The sequence below is a fragment of the Eubalaena glacialis genome, chromosome 1 (assembly GCF_028564815.1).
Source record: "Eubalaena glacialis isolate mEubGla1 chromosome 1, mEubGla1.1.hap2.+ XY, whole genome shotgun sequence".
NCBI lineage: Eukaryota > Metazoa > Chordata > Mammalia > Artiodactyla > Balaenidae > Eubalaena > Eubalaena glacialis.
In genome coordinates this window covers 201,448,362-201,471,259 of record NC_083716.1, presented here as the reverse complement: position 1 = coordinate 201,471,259, position 22,898 = coordinate 201,448,362, and the positions used below count along the sequence as shown (strand labels likewise).

The 22,898-nt window shown below is 42.1% G+C and overlaps 1 protein-coding gene across 4 annotated transcripts in view; it reads left to right on the top strand.

Moving 5' to 3' along the window:
• The window catches only part of HECW2 (HECT, C2 and WW domain containing E3 ubiquitin protein ligase 2), a 407,233-nt gene that overhangs the window by 269,001 nt on the left and 115,334 nt on the right, over nucleotides 1–22,898 (top strand). For all 4 annotated transcript variants that reach the window (XM_061203609.1, XM_061203599.1, XM_061203626.1 and 1 more), the window contains 6 exons: nucleotides 4,252–4,352; nucleotides 4,790–6,139; nucleotides 7,440–7,535; nucleotides 16,579–16,729; nucleotides 17,410–17,513; nucleotides 18,393–18,517. In XM_061203609.1, the coding sequence (XP_061059592.1) occupies nucleotides 4,252–4,352; nucleotides 4,790–6,139; nucleotides 7,440–7,535; nucleotides 16,579–16,729; nucleotides 17,410–17,513; nucleotides 18,393–18,517 (1,927 nt within the window). The remainder of the gene's footprint in view (nucleotides 1–4,251; nucleotides 4,353–4,789; nucleotides 6,140–7,439; nucleotides 7,536–16,578; nucleotides 16,730–17,409; nucleotides 17,514–18,392; nucleotides 18,518–22,898) is intronic.

Below are 22,898 nucleotides of genomic sequence, written 5' to 3'. Positions count from 1 at the left end.
TTAAGAAATCGTAACGTGCCTCCATCCCTTATTATAAATGGTGTATATATTTTCACATGGTAAGTGCCAACAAACCCAGTAACACTGGTGCTCTCAGGTGGCACTGGGGGGCATCTTTTTCATTTTAGGAGAACATTATGAACATATGATAATAGTAGTGGTAGTAGCAGCAGTATCAGTGATAACAGTAGTTGTAGTAGTGGTAGGAGCCGTAGTAAACCAAAGTAAACAGAAAAGATGATGGGACCCTATTCTATGTCAGGAGCTAAGTAAATTACACTCATTAGCTCATGTCATCTTCTCAACAACTCTGAGAGGTGAATAATGTGATTATACCCATTTTGGAGATGAGAAATCTGAGGCTGGCAAGCCAGGGGTGGAGCTGGGATTTGAGCAGATCGGTCAGCTCCAGAAGCCCAGCTTCTCTGCAACACTTTAAGGACTGGCAGTGATGTAGTACTAGTCTGGCTTACTGAGGAAGGTTACTCATTCCTGTTCACCTTGCGGCTAATTAACTGTTCTATTCTGGCACGTCACAATTTCTTCAGGCATTAGTTTCCTCATCTGAAAAATAAAGTCTTTAGACCGATGATCTCTAAGACCCCTTCAAAACCTGAAATTAAGAGATTCTAATGGATTCTAATTCTCTGGCCATCAGAGGCAATGGTTGAGCCAGACCACATGAAGTAGAAATATTATGCTGAAATTCTAGCAGGATGGTTTAATTTGATAAAACTGGGAAATCACAGTTATTTTTAAGGATAGCAATTATTGCTTCTAGTAGAGATAATATTCTTCTGGAAGTTTTAAAAAATTATTTTTAGGATTGATAGAAAATGAAAAATTATGAAGAGTGAGAATTAACTCTCATTGGAAATATACGTAGAATTTAGTTTATATGAGTATAATCATATAATTTATATAATATCTGTGACCCTTGGCAGAGTGTCAATTTATGTATACCAGTAAGAATGATCAAGGAAAAATAAAACCTTATCAGTGCTTGAAACTCCTGTTAACTTGCTGGCTTTTCATTCAGTCTTTTAATGAACTGGACATATAGAGTACTGCCTGTCATAGATTCCATATGTACTGGAAGGAAGTCCAGCGTGAATTCGTAAAATGTCAGAATTATGAAATGTTTCTACATAAGTATATTAAAAGCATTGCCTGATACTTAGGGATTTGCTTTATTAAATAAATATGATACTACATATTAGTGTATTGGCTGTTAACATCTAAATATATTTTTGATCTGATTATTACTTTCTATCAAGTAATTGATACGTCTTGAAAAATGCTGAGTTTTCTTATGTGTTTTGTAGACTGCAACTCTCTGAAGTAGCTGAGGTTTTACACGGTGAGGTTTTATAGGACGAGCTAGAAGTCCTTACTAATTACCTATTTTAAGAGCATTGGTTTGAATGTGACATTTTTCAGAGAGTGGCTTGCATTCTGTCCAAAAGGCACATCACTTTCCCATGCTTTGTCATTTGCTGTGATTACACTAGTGAGAGAATGTGTCAGTCAGACAGTGAGAGTTCTTTGGCACTTATTCTTTATAATTATATATCATAATAATATATAATATAGGGTACACAATTCTCTCTCATGGCAAGAGGCAGGATGAATCAGATGAGACTGAGTAAGAACAAGAAAGAGGTGAATCCCTTGACAGGCACTCAACAAGGATGAAACCCCCTTGACTTGGAATCTCCAAATAGGGAGGCTTTCCTGTACTGATAGATTGAATAGTTGAGTTGAGTATCTCGTCAGTTTGGGTAAAAAAATAGCACTAACACCTGTTAAAATTCTTTTTTCCAAGCAAAGAGTCTCATTTGTTAAATTTATTCAACAAATGTGTGGGTGTGTATACATATAGTCTCTACTAAATGTTAAGCACTGTGTTGGGTATTTGGGATATGATAGTGAGCAAAAGGATGGATGCCATTCTTAGAATCCCTACTAAACATTTACTTCCTAGCTAAAATCCATCACTTTTATAAGTTTTTATCATCAACACCAACACTTTACTTTTATTGGCCAAAGAGGAGGAGAGGAGAGTCAATTTAATTTTAACAAAGAAATGAAGATTTTTATTATTCCAGGACTGAATGTCCAAAGACGTGGGTGAGGAACCGTAATGTTGAGAGTAGGTCCCAGTAGTTCGCTGCTGGGTTCATGCGTTAGTGGACAAAGGTGGGGCATCTCTGCGTGTCAGGCACTGTCTAAATGCTGGAAGACAGCGGTAAGAGAAAAAGACATCCCTGCTGTCATTATAGTCATTATAGAATTATTCAAACACTCTAGTGTAAAAGCATTTAACATACCTGTAATGTCTAATAGTTAAAAATGCCAATATATCCCTTTACAGAAAAAAATTTTTTTAAATACCAGATTAAGTAGACAAAACATGATAATGATTGCATTGAGATGAGCCATGAGTCAATATCATTAAAATGCATGCTACTGAAAGCAGCCAAGAATCACTGAAAGTGTGCATAAAATGAGATCTGATCTGGGGACTGCAGAGCAGGGGCTTCTGTGTCAGATGCATCTGTGTTCTAATCCTGGTTCTGTCACTTAATTGTTGCCTGACCTTGGGCAAGTTACTTACCCTCCCTATGCCTTAGAAAACAGGGCCACCACCTGCCTCACAGGGAAGATTGAAGGAGATGATGCATGCAAAGCCCTTTTCAGAGTGTAAGCACTCAGTTGGGGGAAACAAAGCTTTTTAAAAGCATCAATCAAAAAATTATTACAACATTTCTAGGGAAGAAAAAGAAAGAAGTAAAGGAAATGATCTTATTGTTTTAAGAAAATCTTGCTATGAACTCAAAGAAATTCATAAGAGCTGAACTGGGATTTTACGTTAGCATGTAAATGTGTACACGCTAATGTAAAATCCCAGATAACATCTATTTATAATTGTACTGAGGAGGTAGAGAAGAACAAGCAAAATAGTTATGCAGATTAATAATCAGTAGCTGACCAGAGGCTCTGAAGTGTACAGTGGTGCAAGTATTAGGTAGAGGCCTTGTGTTTTCCTCCTGAAGTTGCCATTAGAGGGCAGTGTGAGAGCAGAGATAGTGTGATTTCGTACTATCCCTCTGATTATTTTCCTTAATTTAGAATAAATCAAATTCTGAACGAAAGTTGCTTGCATACAGAGAAATGATGTGATTGTATTTGACTTTGATAAATAAACACGGAACTGAAAAAGATCAACCACTCCATCCTCGAGGAGGCTGGTAGCCTGAGCCTGGGGCCAAGGTGGGGCAGGAGCTGGGCCCAGTTGTGGTCCCCTCCAGCGCACCTCCAAGTGTGGCAGTGAGACTCCGACAGTTAGTGCAGTTCTCCAACTGTCCCATCAGTATGGCTCACGAGCTGCCTGGAGTATCAGTGATAGGCCCCCCAATAGTGAGGGCCAACAGTGAGCCCCTTACTTTACAGGTGAGGAAGGGGAGGTACAACAGCCCCCTGCCTCTCACACAGCTGGAGAAGCTGTCAGAGCCCGGCCTGTTCTCACGCTGCTCTCTCCTAACTCCCAGCTCCAGTTCTTCAGGATACAGCAGCACTGTGCCCTCCATGTGATAACCCTTACCTGTGCACCTCTCTCTCTCTTTTGTTTTTTTTCTTTTGCTTGGCCGGCCGTGCAGCATGCAGGATGCGGGATCTTAGTTCCCCAACCAGGGGTGGAACCTGTGTACCCTGCAGTGGAAGCACGGAGTCCTAACCACTGGACCACCAGGGAATTCCCTGTGCCTGTCTTTTTAGAACCTAACTCCTATCATGCTAAATGCTAAGGAACCAGACCTTCTATACATTTACACTTGAGTCAGAAAACACCCAAAATTTTAGGCCTTTCTCAGCTCCTTGATGGCTTTTTTTTTTTTTTTTTTTTTCCTTGATGGCTTTTAAAATGCCCTTTCTCTGGTCACTCTTAACAGTGAGAGAGCAAATAAGTGCCCTTTAAAAAAATCATAACAATATTGTGCAGTATTGCATTTTCAGCCTTTACTGATACTTTTCCTTGTGACAAGATTCCCTTTTATCCCTGGGTTTATAAGTATTCATTTGTACAAATGAACAAAATTGCACTGACTCTTAACATGCCTTTGACCTTTTATTTTTCTTGTGAGTATGAAAGTTTCAAGAGAAATATGTGGGGTTTAGTGGGTGGCCTATGGGAAGAAGATGAAGGCTGACACCAGAGTAGTAAGGATGAAAGAACCATTTCTCCTCTTGCAGTGATCAGATGCTCAGCTACAACCTCGGCAGAAGGCTCCCAGCTGACCATGTGAGTGGGTACCTCCAGTTCAGAGTGGAGGTCACATCTTCTGTGCATGAAGGTGAGATACCTGTATAAATATATTGCTATAGGAAAAACTTGTTAAATCTTACTCTGTTGTCAGTTTACATTTGAACAGAATTGTTTGTATCCTGTTCTGAACATAAAATAGCTATCAAATGATTACCTGCTGAAGTTTTCCAAGCAGATTTAAAAACCTGTTTATCAAAAAATCTCTCTTGGGTTTTACCTGCATTTGGAAACTGGGATGTGGAATTTCCGGCAGTAGTGAACATGTAAACCTCATATGTCAAACTGACCAGCAATATATGTACTCATTTAGTAGTGAATAGTAACTCTTAGCAAGTTGGTGATACTGTAAAGAGACCTCAGTGGGATGACTGAATTCTTTGAACTGATTGGTGGCAAAGGAATAGGACATTAAAAGTTCATTCATTATTACTACTTTGTTTTTATAAATGCTGTTTTCTCCTTCAGATGCTTCTCCAGAAGCTGTTGGCACAATACTTGTAGTCAATACTGTGAATGGAGACCTAGGAAGCCCTTCTGATGAGGAGGACATGCCAGGGGGCCATCATGACAGCCCGGTTTGTTCCAATGGACCAGTTTCTGAGGAAAGTGCTAATGGGACCCCCAAGCATTCTTTCAGGACTAGCTCTACTCTGGAAATAGACTCAGAAGAATTAACCTCTACTTCTTCAAGGACCTCACCTCCCAGAGGACGTCAGGATTCACTCAATGATTATTTAGATGCTATTGAACACAATGGCCATTCCAGGTCGGGTGCAACTACTTGTTCGGAAAGGTCCATGGGAGCCTCTCCGAAACTAAGGAGTAGTTTTCCCACCGACACAAGACTCAATGCAATGCTTCATATCGACTCAGATGAAGAAGACCACGAGTTCCAGCAAGACCTGGGTTATCCATCCTCCTTGGAGGAGGAAGGAGGGTTGATAATGTTTAGCAGGGCATCAAGAACTGATGATGGGAGCCTGACATCTCAGACAAAGCCAGAAGACAACACGGTGGAGAATGAGGAAGCCTCCACCAATGAAGCTGCTTCCTTCGAGGATAAGCCAGAAAATCTTCCAGAGCTTGCGGAGAGCTCCTTACCCTCAGGCCCAGTCCCCGATGAAAGTGAGAATGCTCCAGAGCCTCCACCAAGTGCTGACCAGGGGAGCACTGAACTGTGTGGCTCTCAAGAGGTAGATCAGCCCACAAGTGGGGCAGACACGGGCACTTCTGACGCGTCAGGAGGAAGCCGAAGAGCCATCAGTGAGACGGAGTCCCTTGATCAGGGGTCTGAGCCTTCCCAGGTGTCCTCGGAAACAGAACCCAGTGACCCTGCCAGGACAGAGAGCGTGAGCGAGGCCAGCACCAGGCCTGAGGGCGAGAGTGACCTGGAAGGGGCCGACAGCTCCTGCAATGAGAGCGTTACCACGCAGCTGTCCTCGGTGGAGACGCGGTGCTCGTCGCTTGAGAGTGCGCGGTTTCCCGAAACCCCAGCCTTTTCTTCTCAGGAGGAGGAAGATGGAGCCTGTGCAGCAGAGCCCACCAGCAGTGGCCCCGCTGAAGCGTCACAGGGTCCCGTATGCACTCCTGGTTCTCTACCTGTAGTGCAGGTGCCCAGTGGAGAGGAGGATGGGCCAGGGGCAGAATCGGCTACTTCACCTGACCAGGAGGAGGTGGGCGAGGTCTGGCAGCGGAGGGGGAGCCTGGAGGGAGCTGCCGCTGCTGCTGAGAGCCCGCCCCAAGAAGAGCGTGATGCGGGGCATGCCCAAGGGGCTTGTGAAGGGGCCGCTGCCCAGGAGGAGGGCGCCACCGGAGGTAGGATGTAGAAGACAACGTGGCTCGTGGCTCAGGCATACCCGCTCAGAGAGGTCTTGTGGTTTTGTCCCTCAGTGGAAATTGTACTGCAGGGCAAATATTAGCTGAATTCTTCTCCTTGAGGTTCAACAGCTTTTTTTTTCTTTTAACATCTTTATTGGGGTATAATTGCTTTACAATGCTGTGTTAGTTTCTGCTGTATAACAAAGTGAATCAGCTATACGTATACGTATATCCCCACATCTCCTCCCTCTTGCGTCTCCCTCCCGCCCTCCCTATGGATCTTCTTTTGGTGGAATAAGAGGCCTGTCAAATAACAGTCTTCAAACTTAGATAATGAACCTCAAGGCTCTGCATCAGTGCGGGCACCTGCTCTGCCTAGAAAGGTGGCCCGGTGGGTGGGGGCACCCCTGGTCCACACAGGCCTGGAGACCTGGGATGCGTGCCGCGCGCCGGCACATTCAGTGCGCCTGGGGCTCAGTCCTCTTGTCTGGACAGTGTGAAAAAACATAATGAATCTCTGGCGGGACCTGGGTTTGTAGATACAAAACCAAACAGGCCGAAAGCATCTATGTTAGTGTTATCTGCGAGGTTTTCAGGAACATCTTAACTCGCTCCTTATTGCATGAAGCTTCAAAACAGAAGGTTAATATGTGCTTTGCATCAAATGTCATATTTTTATACTGCCTTCTGCAGTATAAGAAATGTCAACTAAGTTAGGTGATGCATTCTGACACTTGAAAACAAGCTGTTTGAGTGTCTGAGAATGCAAATTTACACATAAAATTTGTTTTATGTCTCAATGAATGTGGCTCAGTAGAATGATCCCTTTAAACTGTTCTATTATAGCTGCATCAAAAAGTCTGAGTATAATTTCACATGCCTAAGTAGCATAGACTCAGAAATAGAAATGATTTTCTTATTCTGTAACTTAATTTTCTACCTATCCCCTTCTTTTCTTCCTCCACCGTTTTTTGTTTTTTGTTTTTTTTTCATTATCTTGCGGTCATTGTGTGACCCTACAGCATTGGTGCATGACTAGGACAGATGCCAGGGTGGGAAAAGGTGGGGGAGGGGGAGGAATGGGCACGGACCGACATCTCCCTGGAAGACCCACTTCTGACTAAGCATCCACCTCCCATTCTCTTCTGTTGTTTCTGGGTCCTCATATGGGAAATGAGACGAAAGAGAGGCAAGAGACCGGCCCCAGGATTTTTGTTAGGTGTTTTTTTTTTCCAAAGGCTGTTTTGACACTGAAGGGGAAAACAATACCCAGGTAACTGTTTACCTTTAATCCTAGGTTCTCAAGCCAACGGCCACCAGCCATTGCGATCACTGCCTTCAGTGCGCCAGGATGTTAGCCGGTACCAGAGGGTGGACGAGGCTCTCCCACCAAGTGAGGACCTGCTAACTAAAGGGCTCACCTTGATCAAAGAGTTCAAGGGTGACAGGACCCATGGGACCTAAAGGATGGATGCCCCGTCCCCCAGAAGTAGGGTTCTGGGAGCTGCCACGTGACTTAGCAGATACAGTCTGGAAAGTGCTTAGCAGAAGACTCCCCTGTGGCACAGTTCCACCAAATGAAAGGGTAGCTGGGGGAAAGTAAATACTCTAAAGGAAAAGAGATCCAGATGTTATGGACAATAGGATGTATAATAGAAAAAATTTTAAGTTTGCATAAGTCAGTATGAATCTTCAATTATTAGACAAATAGGTACAATCTCTTAGAAGAACCTAGCTCTAGGTAATATTACTGCTTTTTATTCATTTACAACATTTTAAATCATTAACTACAGGGTCCTGTTTTTTTTCTTAGGGGTATCCAGAGAAGTGTTATTAATATTAGAAATTAGTCTGCTATTTTCTGGAGCATGATGATTATCTGGAGATTTGAAAGATATTTCTTTCTTTTTTTTTTTTTTTTTTTGCTTTCAAGAAACACATAGCACTTAAAGGAGAGATGGGTGAGGACTAGGAATGCTGGGAAAGTTATGCGACCTGAACTTCAAGAGCTGAGTGATGCCCATGGCCTGAATCATAGTCTGAATGTAATTTAAACTCTATTTAAGTTTCTAGAATCCCTCAAAGCAATGTTACTCTGTGAGAGCAAAGCATTTTGAAGAACAGTGACAAAGCTCAGTAAATATTGTTTTTAAGAACACATTGGAAAATACATCTTTCTGCCTTATTGCTTTTCCTTCTTATTCACCTTCTCTATTCACCCATCTTATATGTGATCATGGCAAGAAGTGGATGCTTTTGGCCCTCTGTGTTTTAAAAATGGTGGGACATAGAGCGGGGGCAGTATGCATTGAAAGGGCTAAAATGCTGAGTGGTTAGTTTTGGTGAGTGCTGACAAAAGAGCTGAATGGTGCTCTGTACAATTTGGCAAAATATTGACTTAATCATTTGTAAATACTGTTGTGCACAGATCCTCCCCTTGTTCATATATTTGGATACCTGAGGGTGGTTACTCATAGGAAACATATATTTTAAGCAGTTTTTAAAAATCATCCAAGAGATTAATTAACCATTGTGTCATCTTAAGCAGGTGGAGAGGAAAACTTCCTTACTGTTTACCCTTGGAGAAAATATCAGAGGCAGAGAAGAAAAGTATTCCTGGGTGATATTTAGATATAATTGGAGAGAAATGAATTAGGAACACCAGGAGAGAATTCTGGGAGAGCTTTGTTTACTTGAGTATGTGGATTAATAGTAAGTAATCAGAGTTTCAGGCACCTGGACAAGAGGCATAGCATTGCATCAGTGTATGGATAAATGGCATCCTCCTGGCCACATCCAATTGCTCTGAATTTTGTTGGATTCACACTTTTGGTCTCTAGATTGTATTTAATAAAGACAGGTACCTTCCTGCTGAAATTATGACCACTGTTTGTGCTGTTTCCATGCATTTGTTTAAACACTGGTATTTGCATTACACAGACATAATACTAAATTTTAGGATTTAAAAAAATAAACAATGGGCAGTTCATTTTAATAAGTTAATATATCCAAAAGGAAAAAAAGCACCTTAGTAGTATATCCAATTTAATGAGTAACTGATGAACGGTGGGGGTTGGGGGGAGGAATTCTTAAGAGTTGTTCCCTCTTGTGCAACTTGCAACTTGCAGTTTTGGGGATTTCCATTATCATGGACCAATTACAGATTATGGTCTGAGCATACCTGATTACTGTTCAGCTCTGTCCTCACACAGCTTTGCCCTCTCCTATTCTCAGTCGGTCTCATCTTTTGACAGTCTATTTAATCACTTGGCTGCCTGTGCTAGTTGTGCGTCCTGCCCGAGCCAGTTCTCTGCCTTCCTTGCCTCACTGGGCAGCTCTGCTGCCATCTCTGGCCATGCCTCTTAACTCAGAGCTGTGGCATTCTGCGTTCACATATTGTCTCTCAGGAGGCTCAGCTAAGGGGCATCCACTTGGAGTATGCAGATTGGCCTGTCTCTTAAATGACCTGGCTGAATTATTTTAAGGTTAGGGATTATACTTTTAACATTATTTATTATAATACCTCAGACTTGTATAGTGCTTTACAGTTTACAAAGAATTTTTAGCTTTTTAAAAAAATTCTTTGTAACGATTTTGTGAAGTAGGTCAAGCAGGTCTTATCCGTAATTTATAGATTGATGGGTAGAAATCAAATAATCTGATTCTTTCACTTTATAGTTGGAGAAATTGAAGCCCAGATAAATTAAGTAACTTGTTTAAGATTCCATACTAGTAAAAGTTGACTAGTAAAAGTTGAGACAGAGTCTCAAACATTTTTTTCTACTCTCTGATCTAAGATTAGAATGGTAGGGGACTGTTGTGTAGGTAGATGAATGTAAGTTCTGAAAGCTTGGTTAGTGGCAGAGTGGTGACATATTTTGATATGTTATCTATTAGGCACAAGCATCACCTGAAATTAGAGGGTTTGGGGGCTTCTCTGAAACTGCATTATATTATGTTTTGAGGGCAGACCTAGGAAGGCTGAAAAGATGCTCAGCTTTCTTCTCCTTCCAGGTGAAGATCACTTAGCAGGACCCTTCTCTGGGAGGTCCCTCAAGTATAAGAAAAGTGGTGACAGTGACAGTACTAGCGACTGTCTTTTGGCCCAGATGGATTTGCTCCGTTAAGCATCTGTATTGGACTCAGACGTGCCTTTTCCTCTCTGTGTAGGTCACTTTCCGCACACCTGCAGGACAGTCTACTGAAGCATGATCCCCCCCACTCTGGATTCTTTTTCTTTTTCCTTATTATTATTGTTGTTGTTATTTTAGCTTATATTTGCCTTAAAAATACCCATGTACTAACATACAGTGAGGAAACTATCCAGTAAAGTTTGCTTCTCTCTGAAGATTTGCAAACTCAATTAAGGGGATTTAGAGGTATCCTTGCTATGCCTCTTCACTCTTACAGCTGATTGCGTGGTCGTCTGTGTGTCAGGGTTATAAGTTAGTCTCTGAACATCTGTTTGATCTCTTTTTATGTAAAGCAGGTTTCCTTATTTGTTTGCTTCTTCGTCCAGCCTTATTCCTCCTGTGTCAGGACCAGGAAACAGATGTTGGACAGAGACCACTCAGCTGTAATGATGATCGATCGATTGGTTCTCAAACTCTTACTCTTGCGTTAGGCCATGGACCCTGCGCTGTGACCTTGTGGGCTGTGTAACCTCAGCCACTGGTTGAGAGACATTCTGATGAGCCATACAAAATAAGAAAGCTCTGGTTCTTAAAGGTGGCATGGCACTGTTGAGAGCCTTCCAGGGAAGCAGCTTGAACTTGAATATGTACTGAGTGCCTTAAGAACCTGCTGTATCTTATTCTGAGGTGATTGATAGGCTGGCAGCTGGAGGTTGTTCAGGGCTGAAGCCCACTAAAATGTCATCAGCATAATGAATCTTGGTCTTTTTAGCATTAGGATAAGTGGAAAAAAATGGCCAGCTCAGCCCCTTCTGAAAAACTATTTTATTTTTTTCTTTTTGGCTCCAGTGTAATTGTGACTTAACACATTGCTGCACTGGAGACAACAGGAAACTGTTGAAAGGTGTTTTTCTCCCAAAAGGGTAGGAATAGGAATAGATTCCAGATGAACAGTCCATAGTGGACTCTTACAGGATCCCAGGCTTATTGCCGTATTTTTAGGACTAGGGTATTACTTATGTGGTGGGTTCAAATGAGTAGCTCTGGAAAAACACAGGGGGATGTTTATCATTTTTTGTGGTTGTGCACTTTTGTTATTAAAGCATCCTTTGAAATGAAGGTTTAAAAGAAGGTAATGAATCTGAAAAGTACAATTAATCTTATAGAATTTCTACTCTTTTTAAAGCTAGAGGCTCTTATTCTCTAGAACCTAAAAGTTAGTTTGGAGAAAAAATTCACACTTTTAATCTAAAAAGCTACTCCCTTAGGGTTTCCCTGGTGGCTCAGTGTTTGAGAATCTGCCTGCCAATGCAGGGGACACAGGTTCGAGCCCTGGTCTGGGAAGATCCCACGTGCCGCGGAGCAGCTAGGCCCGTGAGCCACAGCTACTGAGCCTGCGCGTCTGGAGCTTGTGCTCCGCCGCAACAAGAGAGGCCGCGATAGTGAGAGGCCCGCACACCGCGATGAAGAGTGGCCCCCGCTTGCCGCAGCTAGAGAAAGCCCTTGCACAGAAACGAAGACTCAACACAGCCAAAACTAAATAAATAAATAAATTTTAAAAAATGAAAAAAAAAAAAAGCTACTTCCTTAAAAATCGAATATTATGGTCCAAAATATGCAGCTATTTGAGATTTTTTAAACTTTTTATTCAAATATAATGTACATGCAGAAAAGAGCACATTTAGCCTGCTGAATTCTCCCAAACTGTGCCCACCTGGGCAATCAGCACCACATCTGTGGTCCCTGGGAGGCCCCTTGTGCCCCGCTACCAGTCTCCAACCCCCACTCCTGAAGGGCAAGGGGACCCACTGTCCTGACTCCCCAGAGCATAGACAAGTTTAACTTACTTTCGTACTTTATACAAATGGTATCATACTTCTTTGAGTGTTTAAATAAGGAAAAAATAATCCATTAAACACTGATTTCTGGCATCTATTACAAAGCTTTTTTCCTTAAAAGTACCTTTAGTTTATTGTAACTTCATCATCTCGCCATTTTGGTGAGGATACCACGGTTATTATAATTTTTACAGTGGGTTTATAAACTTACTTCACAATATTCAGGTACTTCATTTTCCTCAGTCCAGTTCCAACCAGGTCAGCTCCCTACTCACAGTCCTCTCACCGCTTTGAGTTACGTAGACAGTTCAGTGCTGGCTTCCCCTGATATGTGATTCATCCTGTCTAGACACTGACCTTCTTCCCAGTCTCAGCACTCACTGAGATGTGTTCACGTCTTCATCTAATCACCTGGGTGGTCCAGTGGAGACCAAGGTCTAGTTTGAGAGGAGCAAGAAAGAAGAGTGATGAGATGAAGAGGGGCCATAGGGATGACCCCTGCCCACATATATTGATTGTAAAAGTTGAAAATATCTAAGACATGCCCGGCCCTGCCTCCCAGCATCTGGGATTAATGCTGTGACAGTGGCTTGGTGTAGATGTTCATGCTAACTCTCTGACTTACCCTTAATGTCCAGCTATTTAAAGGGGGGCTATTATATTTGAATCTCAGGGTGTCTTTTAAGTGTCTACTTGCTCCTGGATTTCAGTCTGGGGTATTTAGGCTGAAATTTAGTTTCTTGCGAGCCCGCACTTCATGACCTCTAAGAAATTCAGCATTAGCTCCATGGGTTTGTCCAGTAAGTTAGCTGCTGTTTTAAGTTCTTGTTAATTTACGTCAGTGTTCCTTATATTTTAGTGTGTCTAGGAATCACCTGGGAAGTTTGTTCAAAATGTAGATAACTGAGTCCTGGCTTCGGATAGTCTGGTTTTGAAGAGCTGGGGCGTGTCCTTGGCATCTGCATTTTGATTGATCCTCACAGTGATTCTGACACGTACTGTCAGAATCCCACACCTTGAGAAACATTCTCTAGATAATAGCTTTCAAACTTTATTATTGCTGTGAAGCTCTTTATGGAAGTGAAATCTTATGTGGAAGACTAATATGCACAACAGATAATGTTGGAGCTGCAGTGTTTAAAGTGGGGTTGGCAGGTGGTTCAGCAGCCCTACTCCTCAGGACCCCAGAGCCCCTGGCCCCAAAGGCTTAATTAACTTAGGATCTATTTTGGAAATTCTGGCCTAGACATAAGATGTTGCTAGGTCCTTCCTGAACGTAATGTGATAAAATGGGTGTCATTGCAGATTCATGTTATTTTAGAACTGAAAGGGACCTTAGCATTGTTTACCTCTGTCTTCTAATTTTTTAGGTAAAGAAACTGTGGGCCATAGAGGTGTAGTAATTTGTTGAAGGTCATGTAGCAAAGGTATGACAAAGCCATGGCCAGATACAGGCCTTCTACTTGCTAATCTAGTGCATTACACACACACACACACACACACACACACACACACACAACACATTGCTCTCAGTCTCACTGCACACTGATTATGTACCCCAGTTTACAGTGTGGCAAGACAGGGAAGTAAATGCCAAGATCCTAGTCTTCTAACCCTGCCTGTGTGATTTTAGCATTGTCTGTGAAAGAAGCTGATACCAGGCCATGTGTTCTCATATGCTTTCTTAACCAAGAACAAACCAGGCCTCATGTAAATACTTATAAGATATTAAAGCAACCACGCCCCCCACCCCCGCGAATAGATAATGATAGATAATGATAGAGGACTGACCTTCCTACAGGCACCTCTGCTGTCTTGCCTGGATGGAAGGGTATTGACCGCTTGGGTAAGAGTAGATATGTAGTTCACGAATAAGCCAATAGCATAACAGTCTTTCCCAGTTCAATGCCAAGTGTCCACTTGAAACCAGCAGTATAGCATTTCTCTTTATGGGGACTTAAGTAACAACCTCAATTTAAAGATATGATATTTGATAGGGAGAGTCTTAATGTGCATCCAACATCCCATATTCTTAGAAAGCAAATTTTTGGACCTTGTTTTCTTTTTTCCATTGCATAGAAATGTCTTTATTGAAATACAAATTAAGGTTATTCCTGGCCTTTGTGGAAAGTGAATACAAGATCATTTTTTAAAATTTTTATTGGCGTATAGTTGATTTACAATGTTGGGTTAGTTTTAAGTGTACAGCAAAGTGAATCAGTTATACATATACATATATCCACTCTTTTTAGATTCTTTTCCCATTACAGAGTATTGAGTAGAGTTCCCTGTGCTATACAGTAGGTCCTCATTAGTTATCTATTTTATATATAGTAGTGTGTGGATGTCAATCCCAATCTTCCAGTTTATCCCGCCCCCCCTGACCCCCTGGTAACCATAACAAGAATCATTTTTTAATAGCTTTACGTTATTTAAATTATTTGTTCATTCATTACATGCTATGTGCAAGGCACAGTGGTGAATATATTTGGAGATACCCCCTCCTCCGTTTTCCTACCCATGTGGCCCACATACAGGTCACATTTCTTGGGGTAAATTCTTGTATAGTTTATTCAAGGAAAAAGTTCCATCTTTGAAGATACTTTTTTAATATTCTTTTGTCAGAGAATGGAAAGTATGCAACAGTGTGTTTTCTTTTCTGCTGTAACTGCCAGAAAACTTAGAGCCAAGTTGTAGTGACAACCTTATCTTGGGAGCTTGGCAGAATCTCTCTCTCTCTGCTTCCTTTAGTTAGTTTCTGTTCTGTTTTTATCCCTAATTGACCTATCCTACATTTTTTTTAAAAATTGGAAGCTACTGTAAACATTCTTGGGGGGAAGGAATGGTCATTTGTTTCCATGTGCATTTGATTTGACATATAGTATGTGCTTGAATTATCCTGGCTCTAATGAGAGAGGAATGCAGTGGAAATACTTGTTCTCAGAATCCTTGAGATGGGAAAGTATGCGAGGAGCAGAGCAAAACAATGGAATGGGATCAAAGGTTTTAGAAGATGGTTCCTGAAAATGCCTTTATGTACTTACTGTTTGTCAGCATATGGCAGGCTGAGCAGGAGGTCTTTTGGAAACGTCCTACTGATGGGATTGTAGCTGTGCCCGAATAATTCATTCTTGGCAGCCTGCTTCATTGTGAGTCCGTGTTACCTTGGAGCATGAGTGACACGGAGTTATTTGTTGTCTGTGTGGTGCTTTTCCTCACAGAAAATTTTTCTTTCCCTTGCCATGTGTCATAAATTATGATCGGCTGAAATCAACAAAAAGAAATCTTTCCACTCCCAGCTGAGGCAGTCTTCAATGGTCTTCTGGTGCTGGCTGGGATCTACCGTGCAGGTTTTTGCAATCCTAAGGACTTTGTTGGAATACTTGTTCCGTTCACCTCCAGAGTAAATGCCATAGCTGGTCAGGAGCAAACATGCTTTCGTCCTGGTCTCTAGGATTAGACTCATGGTGTCTGCTGATAAGCTGTGTGATCACATGGAGAGTTTTGAAATTAACAGAGCTGCTCAAGAGAAAGGTGCTTATTAATTTCAAAACATATTTGTCATAGAAATAGCAATGTATAAAGAACTTTCCTGGTTAAAGAATAGATCTCTGCTGTTTTCATATGTTCTATATAAATTACCCTTCCCACTGCAATCAATTTAAAAATTGTTGCCTTTTGTAAAGATCAGCTCACGCTCTGCTTATTTTTATAGGGGAATGGCCTTTTAGAGGATTCACAGAGGTGGGCTGGCTGGCCCTGAAGACTACTCTGCTTGCTGTTTTTACTGAACATGCTCTTACATATTTGTTTACAAAGACTAACACATTTCATGAGATTGCTTAAACATAAAATTAAATAATCTTTTAAAACATTGTATTTATTTGAGGTTGGAGACAAGTCATTAACCTTGCTCTGAAAATGTATTCCTCTTTGGGAAAGTGTAAATGGAAGTTTGTAGATAATGATACTGTTTGATGACTAGGCTAGCACTCCTTTCTTCCAAAGACTACATCTACTAAAATTGTGTGTAAATATACACGTGGAAATTTCCAGCTGTGAGTCTTTCATCTAAGTTGGAAAAAACCCAGAAAAATCAAGTTTTGGTGAAAATAAACATCAGTACCAATTTTGCTGTGAATATCTAAAGTATTATGATACCAACTAGTAATTTTTAAACACTGGCGCTCGTATGTGAAGGATGAGCATTGTGGGCAGATCTGGGAGGATCCCCTACATTCAGGGATTCTTTAAGGGGTTGGTTATGCACACAGGAGCTGTTTTACTAACTGGTCAAACAGATTCTGCAGTGGACTTTGGGGGAAGTGCTGGATTATGCAGCCAGGTGTATGTTATTAGCCCCAAAGTATAGCACGTCAGGGAGAAAACATGTGCTGCTTGATGAGCCACATTAATGGCTTCAGCCGCTCCTCCTAATCCCTCTCTGTGCACTGCTGCTGTTTAGACTGGGAGGCACGCATTGACAGCCACGGCAGGATCTTCTACGTGGATCACGTAAACAGAACCACGACTTGGCAGCGGCCCACAGCTCCCCCTGCCCCGCAGGTGCTGCAGAGGTCCAACTCCATACAGCAGATGGAACAGCTGAACCGGCGGTGAGCATGGGCGGTTCTGTGGTTGGGCTGATGTTTACACAGTGCAAAATGGAAAACACGGTGGCCTCTTTCATCTCTGGGCGTCCTGTCATGAAGGTGGAGCTGTCGCTTCTCTCGATTCATAGACTTCATTGAATGTCTCTTGGTTAAAAATTAATAAGCGCATGCACAGCCACAGCTTGCTTAGAAACTAGAGAGGAAATAAGTAATGATGACCCCTTTAGTCAACCCAAGGCATTGATTTTTAGTAAAACAGAGCATATACACTTGTCATTTGAAGCCAGATAGCCTTTTAAATATCTAGAATCTTCGTTCGTAATGCATCTTTATTAGTTACCTAAGCTTTTAAAAATCTGTCCTTCTTTTTCAAAAACTAATTGCTGTGGAACAAAAGTTGTTCTTTTCTTTAACAATATAGGAATTTAGTTTTCTTTGGTTAAAGGCCACAATGTTTTTTAAAGTTTTATTAATTTGTTAAGAAAATGTTCCACAGACTATGGACAGAAGAAATTAAATCCAATGGATTTACTTAAAAGATGGCCCAGAAGGTCAGGGGATGGGGGTTTCGGGAGGAAATGGTCAAGGCTGGGAAGATGGTGAAAACTTCTGGGCTCTGGGGGAGCAGTTGAGCCCCGTGTTTTAGAGGCTGCTGTGTTGTAACTCTAGGCTCCTGATTTTAGATACCAGAGTATCCGCAGAACCATGACTAACGAGAGGCCTGAGGAAAATAGCAATGCGATTGATGGGGCAGGGGAGGAAGCCGACTTTCACCAAGCCAGTGCAGGTAAGAGCCTTTGAGTTGGTTTGTTTTGTAATCTTGCAAAAATAGAAAACAAGTAAGTAAGGATCTCCAAGAAATGAAGCTTTCTTTAAAAGGACTTTTGATCTTCATTAAGACTAGGTAATTCAACTCAAAAAGTCGAATTCACCAGACACCTCTTCTAATCCTCGGCTTTTTATTAGTACTAGGAAAAGAATCACAAAACCAAACAGGATATAAATTACTTTAATCTCTGGATCTGTGGGATAGTAGAAAAAGATGGAATCTGGTTACTTGTAAAATCTAAGGATGCATTAAAATGTTAATAGTGGGGACTTGCCTGTTGGCGCAGTGGTTAAGACTCCGCCAGCCAATGTAGGGGACACAGGTTCGAGCCCTGGTCTGGGAAGATCCCACATGCCACAGAGCAACTAAGCCCGTGCGCCATACCTACTGAGCCTGCACTCTAGAGCCCGCGAGCTACAACTACTGAGCCCGTGTGCCACAGCTGCTGAAGCCCGTGCGCCTAGAGTCGGTGCTCCACAACAAGAGAAGCCACCGCAATGAGAAGCCTGTGCACTGCAACAAAGAGTAGTCCCCGCTCGCCACAGCTAGAGAAAGCCCGCAGCAACAAAAACCCAATGCAGCCAAAAATGAATAAATAAAAAATAAATAAATTTATTTTTAAAAATGTTAATATGACTAGAAATTTTATTGAATTCCATTTTAATGTGATGGAGAGCAATTGGGTTTTATGCATGAATTTACAGAAAAGAAAAAAGTGGGGGATTAAAATAATAACAAACGATATAGGTGTTGTTTTAAAATATAGACGGAAGTGAGTAGATGTTTCTAGCACATGCAGAGACCTCCCTGAAAGCCTCTGTGGTCTGCCCCATCTAGATTTCCGACGGGAGAACGTCCCGCCCCACTCTACCTCCAGATCCAGGCTCACGTTGCTGTTACAGTCTCCCCCCGTGAAGTTCCTCATCAGCCCAGAGTTCTTCACCGTGCTGCATTCTAACCCTGTGAGTATCAAATCCGAGAGGATGTGAGGGAAAGAGCACCAGGCCAAAGGAAATTATCCTCGTTTACGTCATAACAGTAAGAATGAAAATAGCTAAGTTTACTGAGCACCACATGTGTTCCATGCTCAGTGTTAAGCACTACCCATGGCTTAACCCATTGAGCCCAAACAAACCTATGAGTTAGATAAAACTTCCATTTTTCCAGATGAAGAAACTGAAGCACAGAGAGCTTAAATAACATGCTCAAGTTTATACAGCTACTAAGTGGGATTGCTGGGGTTAAAATCCCAGAGATGCTGACTCCAGAGTCTGTGCTCTTAATGACCACCTTGTTTTGCATGCACAAGTATAACCAAATATCTGAGAACTGACAACAGGCGTTGGTCGGATTGAGCTTTGAGATATTGGTACAGGCTCTCCAAAAGAAAGAATGAATATAAAATGTATACATTGCTGTAATCTGAAAAAAATAAATCCATAAATAGAGGAATATTTTAAAGATACATGAGGTTTGTATGGGAGATCAGGATTTTTTGGGGGGGGGCTAGTGGGAGGAGGGGGAATGGTGATGTGTTTAGGATGAAGTAGATTTAAGTTTCCCTCCTTTTACTAATATGTCTATTCTTTAGAAGCCCTCCCTCTGTAATTTTGCGAGAGGCCTAAAAATGTTAGCATCAGCTAAAAGAGTCAACCTTTTGTTAACCAGAAGGTTATAAAAAAGTCAGCCTTTTAAACATTGTTTAAATAGAGAGAAATCATTTTGACTGTCTCCTTCACTTGTTTTCTTTCATTTCCCCCAGTCTTGACTTTTAACATAAATTCTACCCCTTTCCTGATCTTGGTTCCTTAACCAAGAAACCCCTTGCTAGCTCCCAATCCCCACCCCATTAAGTCCTCATGACAATCAGTTTCTCCAGCTCTATTCATGTGCCCCTTTCCCACATTTATTTTGGAATTACCATCTGGAATGGGAGGTTTTAATTTTACTCAGGAAGTGTTAACCTCCTGGAGGCACTAGGGTATATGAAGTCCATGGGGTGACAGTGGAAAATGTTACATACCTGTTCTCTGGTCCTGAGCATATATTTATCTCAAACATTTCTAGAAGGAAAGAAAAGTGTTTGAAAATATTATATAGTTTAAGCCAAAACTTGTGTTTTGGCGCACGCGCACGTGTGTGTGTGAAGAAAAAAGAGTGCGATAGGAAAGTTGGTTAGAAAACATTTCTTTGTGATGTAAATCTTAAATTGTCTCACAGAATAAATAACGGACACTGGCTGGTTATAAAAGAAAGGAGTAGGAGGGCCTTCTAGGTGGAGGGTATGCATGAGCAAAGACAGAAGTGAAAAACATGTCCTATATGCATAGTGAGTTATTTTAATCATCCAATAAATATTACTTAAAACATGGTTTATGCTAGAAATTATGGTAGGTGCTGCAGACACACTGGGCAGTAAGATCAAGTTCTTATCCTAGAATGGACAGAGAGTGAAGGCTACCTTAGAAAGATGGTTCTAGAATACCTCTCTGAAGAAATAGTTTTTGAGTTGGAAGTTGAAAGATGAGAAATCATCAACCATGGGAAAAGCCAGGGGAAGCTCATTTCAAGCAGTTGAAACAGGAAGTGCAGGGACCCCAGGGCTCAGAAGAGGGCAGAGGGGCTGCTGTGTAGTGATAGAAAGAGGGGGTGGTGTGATACTACGTTGGAAAGTCAGCAAGATCCAGATCATAGATCTGCCTATGGGACATGGCAGGGGATTTAGATTCTGTTATGAGCAGCGGGAAGCCATCATGCACTTAGAGTGTGACGTCCTTGGATTTGGAGAGCATAGAAAGGCAAGGGTGGAAGCAGGGTGATGAGAACGGAGGATCTTCACGGTCCAAGGGAAAGGCAGTGATGGCTGGAATACTGGTGTTGGCGTGGAGATGGAGAGCAAGTTCTCGGGCTCAAGAGCTATTTTGAAGGTAGAGTCGACATGACTTGGTGAAAAACTGGCTGTTAGGGATGGGGAAAAGAACAAACAAGAAACACCTGTAGGGCTTTGGTCTGACACAGGAGTTCATCTTGCTGGGTCAGCTAACGCGCAAGTAAACAGCTCGAAACTGGACTAGGTGTGGAGGCACCGAGAAGGAGCTTTGCATTTCTGCAAGGTGTTGGGGGTAACAGGGCGGGCAAGGCGGGCACCGTCCCGCAAGTCTCTGAGGGCTGAGGGAGCGGCTTCCTGGAGGTTTTAATTAGGGGAAGGTTGTCTTAGCTGCACCTGGAGTGCTTTAGAACGGGGGCGGGGGGAGACCCTGGCCACAGACATCCAGCTGTATGTAACCCATTCGTTGTGGCTGGAGCTGATAAGAGCCTAGACTAGGAGGTGAGGAAATAACGAGGAAGGATCCAGTGTGAGAGAATCACAGGCAGAGAGTTGGCAGGCTTTGGTGGGTAAATAGAATAGAAACTGAAGAAGAGGACTTTTGAGAGGTTTGTTAAGGGAATGTAAGAACATTTTGAATTTAACCAGACAGATCATATGCCTTAGGAAAAATAGAGTAGACTGTTGGGAAACGTAGAAGTCAGCATAGTCCAATCACCAGGAGCTGTTGGCGAGGCTATTAGTATGCACATATTTATTGATCAGTTAACATACTGATCATTATCTCATGGTTTATAGGTTTATCTTGGAAGAGAGAGGACTTGGGAGAAGGCTGTTCTCAGATTTCATGCAAGAGGCATTCAGTGTAGCAACAGTTGTTTATTCCCTACTGTATACCAGGCACTAAGTCCTAGAGATACAAAATTGACAGCAACTGTGGGCTCTGGAACCCCAGACTTGAAAACACATGCCAATGCAACGAGCAGAGTTGTAAGTGCTGTAATGGAAGGCTGTAGAAGATATCCTGCTGGGGTGCGTGATTAACTCTGGGGAGAAGGCATACGGGAAGAGTCATAGCGGGGTTTGCATTTGGGATAGGTTTTAAAGACTGATAGGTTTTAAAGATTGAATAGGAACTTGCCCTAGAAATAAGATGGGCCAGAGCTCTCTAGGTAGAAGGAGCAGCATTTACAAAACAAGAGATCCATGAAGTTGCAGGGCTGTCTTAGTAATTACTATAGAAGTACTGAAACCGAATTACTAGTACAGCAGTTTGGTGTTGCTGGTGTGCGGAGACCGTGGGACACTAGTGAAAATCAGATCTGAGCCTGGAAAGGTAAGCAGAAGCCAGGTTACAGGAACCTAAACTCGTGTATGTGACAATTCTAGGAGATCGTAAGCTTTCATACAAGGAAGAATGGGATAACATTCAGAGTTGTCAGTCTAAAACAGAAAGTGTCATGCTGTGGTGGGAAGAGCTTTGGACTTGGGGTCAGGTAACACGAGTTTTCCTTTGTTCATTTGTTCATGCATTCATTCAACCAATAATTATTAAATGCCTACGATTTGCCTAGGACATTCGAGACTCTCAGGATACAGTGGAATAAAGATCAACTAGTGAACAAGAAAAGATAATGCAGACAGTGAAATGTGTCATGAGGCAACTGAAACAGTACAGGTGACTGGGCTAGGGTGACTTGGGGCCAAGGTACTGCAGATGCTGGTTTAGATCAGGTGGACGGCAAGGCCTCTCCAAGGAGCCATATTCAAGCTGTTATACAATGTCAAGAAGCCAGAAAGGCAAAGGTCTTGGAGAAGAACTTTCCTTGCCAAGGAAGAGCAAAGGCTTGAGGACAGGAATGAGTTTGATGTGGTACATAGTACGGTCAGAGAGGTGAGCAGGGCTTCAAAATGTAGGGCTTGTGTGATCTGGCAAGGAGTTTGGGCTTCATTCTAAATGGGCTTTATTCTAAAGGAGGTTCCTGTGGGGGTGTAGTTTTGATTTCTTAAAGTTTCTTCTACCTACTGTGTTGAGAATGGGTTTTAGAAGGCAAGATCGGCATCAGGGAAACAAGTGAAAAGGCGCTGTGGTGAGACATGGAAGGGACTTGGACTAGTGCAGCAGCAGTGGAGATGGTGACAGGTGGATGAATATGGCACATATCCTGGAGGGAGAGCTGACATTCTTCACACTCTTTTGTCAATGAGGCCAGCACCTTCTTTGTTTAGCTAGATAATAGTGTTTGAATATTGGACTTATTTTTCTTCATTGTGTGTGTGTGTGCACGCGCACGCGCTATTTGCAATGTAACAGCACAATTTGAACTTTAATCTGTACTATTAGCATTTTATTTTCTTTACCAATTTCTTAAGTCTAGAACTTATTATTTAGAAAAAGTCAGTAGACTTTTTCTGGAAAGGGCCAGAGTGTAAATATTTTCAGCTTTTGGGCCAAGGACAACATGTAAATGAATGGATGTGGTTGTATTCCAATAAAACTTGGTTAGCAAGTCAGC